Raw genomic sequence first — 9,600 nt, 5'->3', positions numbered from 1 at the left:
GACCAGCCTGGATAAAGCTGCATATGTAGCTGCCTTTCTTTACGAGCTAGTTCATAATATTTTGCTTGTTCTTCACGGGAGAGAGCGTGCCACTGCAAACAAATAAACACAACTTTAGACTGGGAACTACCTTACACCTAGGCAACAGATGACTTGAACAAGTGTTTTAGTGACTTTGATTCAGTCCTTCCCCACTGCAAAAATGAAATTCATTAGCAATTACAAGCACCTGTGTTTATTAACTGACTTTCAGGCATTTGTCAGCTCTGCAACTGCCAAGTGCCTTGAGCAAGACAAAAATTATTTATGGAAACAGGGCTCACCGAATAGTCTGCTCACAGAACCATGCTCTCCCAACACTACTTAAAAAAAACCAACAACAAACAAACAAAAGCAAACCCTAACAAAAAAACGGCAACAAAACCCAGCCTTTAGCTCCTGACAGAACTGAAGGGGTTTGTGCTGCTTTTGAAGGGCAGCAATCTCCCCTTGACAGAGGGGTCTGCTGTCTTGGTTTCAAGTAGCAGCTAGACTCAAGTTTTCAATGCCAACACAGAAGGCTTTCTGGGCACTAGCACTCCCTTTCCAAGATCAACTTCTAAGTATTGAACTTCAAGGTACCTGCTTTCTGGTTGAAAAAGTAAATGGCAACTGCAAAAGTTTCTAAGATAAAGAAATCACAGAACTACAGTCTTACAGATTACATGAGTTGACTTTTGTAGCCAAGCAGGAATAAATTTCCTGGTTTCATGTACTTAAAAATAATAACATATACCACCTCCCCCCCCCCCCCCCCCCAAAAAAAAATGCAAACACAAAACCTCACAACCTAAAAATCTGAAAAGGCATAAGCTACATTAGTATTTCGTAATTTTGTCCTTTTTGAAACACCTATCATAGACCTGAACCAGAAAGAGTAAAGGCCTTTTATTTTTAATTAAGTTCCACTGCTGCAGCATTAGATGCATCTTCTTGTTTGACAACATCCATGGGGAAGTGAGGGGAGAAGTTATTAAAAAAATCCAAAAAAGAGACAAAAATCATTAAGAAATCATTAAGACACCCATACAAGAATTACATACAGAACTAAGATTTCAGATCAGATCGCATTTGTATGACTTAATGTGTTACTCAGTTACATGTCAGAGGACGTGAACTAAAGCTCGTTTGCCTTGACTTGGCAAGTTGGATGTGTTCTTGAGAGCACAGCAGTTCAGCCTGTCTGCAATTCTCAAAACTCCACATGCACATTCAAAAACTGGGAGGTAGTGACCACAATGCTGTGGCATCGGAGAGCCCAGCAGCAGACTAAGTGTCAGCTCATGAGAACAGAGGTGGTTCCTGCTCTGGGGTAGCACAGGGTAAGTAGTGACCAGGATGACTGAACATGAGACACTTGAATTGTCAAGTGTTAATTAATCTCCAAGCAATTATATTGGATAACTCATGCATCGTTTGCACGACAGCAAAAGTGGAATTTGAGGTACTTTCATGGAGAACAGCAACTTGAAAAGAGGAGTCCAAGCTGCAGAAAAAACAGGCAATGGAGCCCTGAGGCTTGATTCCTTGCCAAAGCAGAGATAAATAAGCCACTGCCCTTGTTCAGGCCAAGAAAACTAGGCTGATATACTAAGCAACTAAGATCAATCATCTGGGACTGCTGTCACCTGTAAAGAGCAGTTCACAGGTCACAGAATATTGTGAGTTTAAAGGGACTCTCAAGGATCAAGTCCAACTCTTAAGCAAATGGCCCATATATGATCCTAGAGACTTGCATGAAAGCATGGAAAAGGCAAGCACCAAGATGTCCTTTAAGGGGAGGTAACAAGAACAACAAAGCAGAAGTCTGCATGAACTGGGACAAGTACCAATAGATTTCTGCTGTGTTTGGAGCAGGAAGTCTTCTGACTGTAATACAAAAGGAGCACTTTAAGGTCATGTGCTGATTTCCCATTTAAGAGCACAGGGTTTTCAGAGTCACAATGCCTCTCAGTACTGCCTTGGTCAGTGATCAAAAAGAGGTGTTCACTGGGAATTTGAATAATCCCTACTCAGATTGATACAAAAGTCACCCCTTTTCTCATTTCTGGGAGTCAGTTGCAAAATGGGTATTTACCTCTGCTGCCTTCCCTTGGAAGAATAACACTGGCAGAGAACACAAAGGCTGTACTGTGAGTTGGCCTCCATAGGTTTTTTCTGTGTGGAAGGTACAAAACAACTAAAATGCCACAGAAGCAAACAGTTCTCAGCAAAGCTCTGGTACACGTACTGGGATCATCAGTACTCAGCTGATGACTTTAGAGACATTCCAAACATGACTAGGCAGGTTCCTGAGCAACCTGATGTAACTGGACCTGCTTTGTGCAGATGTTGGACTACACAACCTCCATGGGTCCCTCCCAACCTACATGACTTTACAATTGGACCACCATATATTCACTTTTGAGTTTCATCTCCAGTGGCATCCAGTGTTCAACTTTGAATGATCCTTTCCTGCTCTGATGGACACTGGCATAAGGGAGGACCCAGAACTTGGTTAAAATGCTCCTTCATGTGTGACTGAGGCTATTTAATGTCTGAGCTGCTGGCACCATAACATGAGTGGAACAGACACAAATTTGATGATGTTGCTAATGCTGAAAAAAGAAAATCAAGATACTACTTTTATTTTTGTTGCATGTTTGATCTTCTATAGCTAATTTAATAGTTGCACATCAGTTATCACCTCAAGCAGAAAGTCAGCCTTCACACCCAGCTAAAGGGAAACACAAATTAGCAGCACACATGAGCACTCACAAACCCTCCTGGTACATACCCTTCTGCCAAGGATCTGGTTGATAGCTGCACTTTCTTTCAAAGTACACTCTGCTACGACGTTTGCTCTCATTTCTTTCATGTACAACATGAAAGCATTCAGAGGTTTCTTAATATGAGGTCTTTTTGGCTCTTGTTCTTTTCTCTGTTCGTGCTGAGGCTTCCTAAAACGTGGTTGGGAAAGGGAAAGGAAAGGAAAAAAAGCATTAATTTGCTTCAACCTAAAAAGATCCAATGGAACATTACTAACTTGTGGTTACAGTAGCACTTAAGTAGTAAGAATGAGAATTTCAGTGGTCACGTCCCATCCACTTTCACATCTTTTAGTTTAATACTCAGGGAGGACGTCAGGTTGACATTCTCTAGCAAGTAACAGTTAATCTGTGAATCTGTTCCAAATTCATCACTTGTCTCAATTCTCTTTTTGAAAGGCTATCCATGGTACCCTAAAAGACCACTGCCATAGGCCGGAGAATACCTTCTCATCCCCTTCTTTCCTAGGCCTTTTGCCTTTGAGTACTAAGCAATGAGACTGCTTTTTACTAGTGAATTTTGCAGGTAAGGACTTTTCCAGCAGAAAGAGCACGAGTCACAGCTGGACAGGTCCATGAGTATGACTGAATCAAGATGGCTGTTGCCAACAGCTTAAAAATGCTGGACTGCAATGAAAAATGGCTTCTCATTACCCTTACCAAACAGTAGCTCACAGCTCCAGTTTTAGTTATAGGAGAAGAGTTAAAATTCAGAGAGATTATGAAAGACACTTTTTTTAAAACATCCTTGACTCTTCTTCAGACAGAGTTAGTTCTCAAACATTTATTCATTATGAGCTAGTGCAGAAAGGCAGACTCACACATGCATTAGCTCACTGTCGTTGTGCAGATGTTCTTGTTTTACTTGAGGTGTTACAATAGCTGGGTGAGGGATTCCAGTTGTGTGAGGGCCTGGAGGACCAGGAATCATGTGATGCGAAAACCTAAAAGAGAAAACAAAGCAAGGTCTGTAACCCCACTGGAGACAGGCATCAAACACGTATGACAGCAGCAGGACACTCTAAGAATGCAAATGCTACAGAGCTTGCAATGAAGACAACTCTTACAGAGCACATGAAAAATATTTGGCTAAGATTTGTGCATTGTAGCCCAATTATTCAAGAAAAACAAACAAATCAGTCAACATTTTGGTTGTAGAGAAGTTATTTTATTACCTTTCAGGCAAACACTTTTAGCAATGCATACAAGAAATATTTAATGTTTATACTGTTGCACTGTCTAGAAATAAAAATACACATTTCTTAACCAAAAAAGTGTATTTCCACATCAAGATATAAACGTTCTTGAAACATCCACCACCAGCCAATGCAAAGGAGGAAACTGCCATGCAGAAACAAATAAAATGAAAGAAGAGTCTTTTCAAGAAGTCCCTGATAGCTCTCTTTACTTTTCAAGGTACTTAAGGTAAAAGATTTTAACATCACTTCATCTGAACCGACTATTCTTACCTCAAATGCTTAAAATAAACTTTGAAAATCCTGCATCCTGGATGAAGGATGGGAGCAGGGAGAGAGTTTTGTCCTAATTAAAGCTTCTTTTCATTTGTACAAGAAGGAAAATGGAAAATAAAACCAAAATACCACTAACTGAATAATCCCACCCTACTAACCCAGGTCACTCTTAAGGACAGCTGAGACAGAACTTGAAGGTGCTGAACATTGCAAGCTCAGCAGCAGCAGAAAACCTGCATGCTGTATTTTAAACTGGTGGAAAGTACTGTTAACATCAAAAACAAGCTCATGCTCCAAAGTTTTGCTGAAGGAGTGATGGCTAAGGAATGGCATCCAGCCTCTCCTTTCACCATGCCTTAGTCCCCTTGTTGCCCTTTTCCTTCATGTGATCAAAATAAAGGAAACACAAAGCCCTGTAACCAAATCAAGTGATTTTATCTTGAAGGAAGAATGGGTTTTCTTCCCAATCACCCTGACAGGCACATGCTTATCATTCCCGTATAAAGAAGTGAAGGGACAGTGATAATCCAAAAGAGCCCACACACAAAGAGGCAAAAGGACCCCCCACTTATCAAATGGCCTGCCTTAAATCCCTGTGCAAGAGGGTGTGTCTTCTACAGGTCACAGAAAAAACCCCAGGAACGGTATATTGCAACCTCGTGTACACCAAGCACAGGATGCAGAAGCTGTCTTTAGAATGCGAAAGCAGAGCATAGGAGATCTGGAGTGTGTCATGCCCAAGTCTCAATTAGCATTGCTTGCTTGCACTTAGACATAAAGACACAGTGCCTGAGTCACACACCAGTACAAATACTGTGCTGGCATCCCCTGCCATTAGTGGCTTTGGGCTATGAAATACCTACTTGCGAGCAAGTTTCCATACAGAGCATTACCTACGTGATTCAAGACTAATTACCAACAGCTTTGAAATTGGAACTAGAGAACGCAGACTAGAGTGACAATCCACCTGGCTGCATACTGACATGAGCAAAACCCAAGGATGCTATGCACAACACTATGTGTTGCATCTAGAAATGAACTAATGACGCATTTCAGATGAAACAGCTCAATTAATTGTTGACAATTCACTGGTGCTCTTCATTGCAACACTTCAGAGACTGACAAGAAAATGCTGAATGAGACCAGTGTGGGATCCAGGCAAACTGCATATACAACACATAAGTTAAATAAAAATGTATGCATAAGGGTTTAGCTGACTGAAAAGCAAGCAAAGGCAGACCAAGACGCAAGCGGAAGAGCAACTTGCCCTCTAATGCCAGCAGTTACTCCCCAGTCAGTCATTCACCACCTACACCTACCTGGACATGGAAGGGTCGACTGAGAGTGAGGATGGATAGGGCTGCCTGAATCCACTCGAGATAGGATATACAGGCTGACCTTGCCTGAGGTCACAGAAGAAAGGAACCCATCAATCATACGATATGGTATTCAATGGTTACTCTAGAGTTACAAGCTCTTGATGGGAACTCAGTCACAAATGAATAGTAAGAGCTAACACTTTCAAGAGTTCTCCGAGTGAAACTAATGAGTACTTAAATGCTTTGAACTTTCTCCCTTGCTATTGAAAGATTCCCAATCTAAGTTTCCACTGGGAAGGAAAGCAAAACAACCAGCCTTCCTCCCCCAGGGCACATAACACACATGCACACTCCTCTATCTCTATCCCTCTCTCACCTAGTTTTAGAAGCACTGGAATCAGATTTGTTAAACAAGCTCTTAGGAAAAAAGCATCTTATTCCAAATAGTTCTACTGTAGATCAGAGCGAGAACACCAGATGGTGAATTATTAAGCTAAAAAGCCTTTTGAACAGTTTTATTAAGTCTTTGAAAACTTAGGACTCTCTCCATTAGCATATGCTATAGTGAGGTACAAGTGGACAGCTTTTCTAAGCAGAAATTTTTTTGATTAAAAAACTCCAACCCAACCACGTAAAAGGCCACAGCGACACAAGTCAATCTTACTACTTAAAGATCAAACTTTGCAGTCCAGTAAGAGAAGCTTGTGTGAAGGTCTTCCCTCCTTGACACTCCCACATATACATAATATTTTGCCACCAGTCCGTCAGTTGAGGTCTTTAATTTTTATGATCATCGCTACATTTTGATTACTTTCAGTTTGCAATGGTTCAGTCATGACTACAATGAACTCCCTGGAGTAGCATGCGATGGTAATGCAAGCAAATACCAGTTCAGCCCAAACACCTCTTCCAACCAGAGGGGTACCACACACATCAACACATCAATACTACTCAGATGCTTATTGACTGGTCAATCAGATGAGAAAGAATGGAACTGGGCCTTTGTAAGGTTCAGGACACAGTAAGGTTTCACTCTTGGAGCATGTCACTGGAAATGAGCAGTGCTCAAAGGGAAGAGGAAATGAAAAAAAAAAGTTGAAGTAAGTCTCACCAGTGCTACCTCACAGCAGGGAGCCGTAGCACAAGGGACAGCTGAGTATGTCCCGCTGTTGGTGAGTGCTGCTGAACGCATCCAGAGTCTTGTAAGGTTGGATCTTGTCTCTCCTTTCTCTTTCCCTCTTCCCTCCCCCCAACTTCGCACCAAGAAACCATTCAGAAGAAAGGATTGACCACATCTGGAAAGCGCATGCTAGCAACTGCCTGGTGACAGTGGAAGTGAGGAGACAGCTAAGCAGCAAAATGGGGGGGAGGGGGAAAATCAAAAAAATAGTCAGATACTTCCATATTTTAGTTTGATATCTACTAATTATTTGTTCCAAAAAGGCATGTGGCCTTTCCTGAAAGATATGCCAGCAATACAGCATTTCACCATCTTCTGCTCTCTACTTTCTCTGCCTGTTGTCATCTGGATCATGTTTCCCTCCCATGGAGACATTAAAAACAAAAAAAATCTGCATCCCTCATGGCGTGGGCACAGACTAGTCACAATACAGATTCTAAAGCGCTGAAATTATGGCTGAGTTTCCTTATTCCCTGTTCGAAGAGAACTGAAGGCAAGTACATATCTACCCCAAGTAGACATGAAGCACCCTGCCAAATCTGTTACTCCAAAAATACCACATTTCCTCCACCCTGAGTGGCAGCAAGAGATCATGAGAGTGCTAGTATTAGCAAGAGCAGCAAGATCTCCCAGTGACAGAGGCTTTTCTCCATACAGAAACTGTAAAAAGCAGCAGACTACAAAAGTTTGTTCTCCATTTGGGGCAGTTTCAAGGTTTCCCCACGCATACATACTTCAAAGTTCCTTCTTACCTCCCCTCTCCTGAGTAATTGCAATTTTGTTTATTAAAATTTACATTTAATTCCTTGAGAACTGTTTTCTGCTATCTTTCCAAAAGCTAAGAGCCACAAATCTGAGCCATAAGAAACATAGAGACTTCAAAGTGAAATCTACACACTTCAATTTCTGTACGCATTCGAAAAACAGATTCAATTCATTTCAAGGATCGACATTTTTTCATCTTTTCAACTAAAATAAAGTAGGAATTTCTTACTGGAATGACATTGTTTTGTAAATGCTGCGACTGATTCAACAATAGCAAATGGTGTGAGCATGCACCTGTCTGAAAAGAAGCTAAAAAATCTTACCAGCCGAGAGGTGGTGTTATCTGTCCAACCCCCCCTGGAGACAAGGGATAGAAGGTAGGGAGATCAGGAGCTGGAGGATGCCTGGACATGCCTGTTAAAAAGCACAGAAGAATGAGTGACTTTCTCCTCAAAATACTCCGTATATGACCTACAGTTCCCAGCTAATACTACAGTGGAACTAATACTCTGGATAAGAAATAACCACCTTCTTGGTTTGTGTTAAAAGCAAAAGATTCCATGGGCCACCTTTCAAACAATTTGCACACAATACTGCAATTCAAAGGGAGATACTGGAAAAAACAATGTGGAAGGAGGAAATAAATGTATGGGTAAGGACCTGTGCAAGTTTAGATCTCCTGTGAAGTGCATTAGGTGCTTCTGTCCTCTCAATGGTCTCACCAAACCTGACTGGATCCTGAGGACCTCCTCTAACACATCGTGAAACAAGGGGAAAATAAAGCGTTGTCGAAGAGGCAGCACAGCAGAGCTACTAGATTAGGTAAATTGCTACTTTTATATTTTCACGGGTTCCCTTATGGATTCACAGATTTTGGAAACTTGCTACCACAGAGGATCAGTGGTTAATTAAGAATCGTTTTCAGGCCTGTAATGGTCACACTTGATATGATTCATTTGGCTTCCAATTGTCACTCCAGTTCCAACTAAGCTCTTCATCAAGTTGACTCCTGTGGGCTCCAAGGTCAATCTGTTTTGCAATGGTAGTATTTCATGGAAAAATAAGAGTCCCATCAGGAATGATCCATCAGCTCACATTCCCCAGAACACAGAGTCCTACAACTGCAAGAATCACCTCAAGATTAAAGCTAATCCTCATCCCAAAAGGGTCTGTGGTCTCCATTCTTCACCTAAACCTTGTTCCCCAAGGAGACATGGAATTACAGTTGCAGAGGCCACAAAGACATTGATTTATTTAAATGTGTTTAGGGAAGAGGGGGTGAAGCAGAAGGAATTGTTAAGTCTACTTCACATGTTAAATCAGCCGCTTTAAAAGGGTATTAAATATTAATGTGGTGACACTCCAAAGGTCCAAGACTGAGCATATGCTACCTTGACACTTAATTTATAGATTGATGTTACTGATTTATTCCCCTCCCAGTTTGTATTTAAATCTTCTGAATTTAATTACAAGATTTGAAGAATATCTATCAGGACCGTGTACAGGAAAGCATGGAAAATAATACCAGTGGTGTTATTGTCTGAAAAAAACTAAATTTTCAGACTTGGAACCACAACTTGAGTGAGTCGAATTTCTGACCAGTTGTCTTTTCAAAGGTGTAAAACAGCTGGTAGCTAACAGGAAAGGAAACACTTTACATATCCCAGGGCTTTTACATGAGAGGGAACACTCTTTGTGAGTGGTTAAAAAAAGAAAACCAAACAAGGTGTTAAAGAAGTCCAGTGTCTCATCTCTCACATCTCTGGTGATGACTGATGCTCCTGGAAGTGATGACATGACCTTGCCCCTGCCAGAACAAGTTCTGCACAAGGAACTGGGCCACTTCTTCTCCAGAATCTGCAATTCTGATCCACGGAGACAACACTGCTCTCTCTTAACTAATGCACAATAGTTATTGCTAATCCAAAACTTCTGGCCCCTTATGGACAGCTACCAGCACCTAATGCCCACAGGAGCACACACAGCTACCACATGGCCACTGCTCTCCAAACCAAGTT

The 9,600-nt window shown here is 41.5% G+C and overlaps 1 protein-coding gene across 5 annotated transcripts in view; it reads right to left on the bottom strand.

Annotated features, from left to right (window-relative positions):
* Positions 1 to 9,600, bottom strand: part of LEF1 (lymphoid enhancer binding factor 1) — a gene marked incomplete at both ends in the record, with an annotated part of 69,352 nt that overhangs the window by 16,477 nt on the left and 43,275 nt on the right. For 3 of the 5 annotated variants that reach the window (XM_082282187.1, XM_082282189.1, XM_082282190.1), the window contains 4 exons: positions 1 to 92; positions 2,816 to 2,978; positions 3,668 to 3,790; positions 7,906 to 7,996. The exon at positions 1 to 92 is cut by the window's left edge and continues 16 nt beyond it. In XM_082282187.1, the coding sequence (XP_082138313.1) occupies positions 1 to 92; positions 2,816 to 2,978; positions 3,668 to 3,790; positions 7,906 to 7,996 (469 nt within the window). Of the gene's footprint in view, positions 93 to 2,815; positions 2,979 to 3,667; positions 3,791 to 5,637; positions 5,722 to 7,905; positions 7,997 to 9,600 lie in introns of all 5 variants that reach the window. The other 2 variants (XM_082282186.1, XM_082282188.1) reach the window with 1 other exon arrangement.

This window comes from Coloeus monedula, assembly GCF_965178545.1.
Source record: "Coloeus monedula genome assembly, chromosome: 5".
Classification (NCBI taxonomy): domain Eukaryota; kingdom Metazoa; phylum Chordata; class Aves; order Passeriformes; family Corvidae; genus Coloeus; species Coloeus monedula.
Note: the sequence above shows the minus strand (reverse complement) of the source record. Positions and strands in the feature narration are given on the sequence as shown.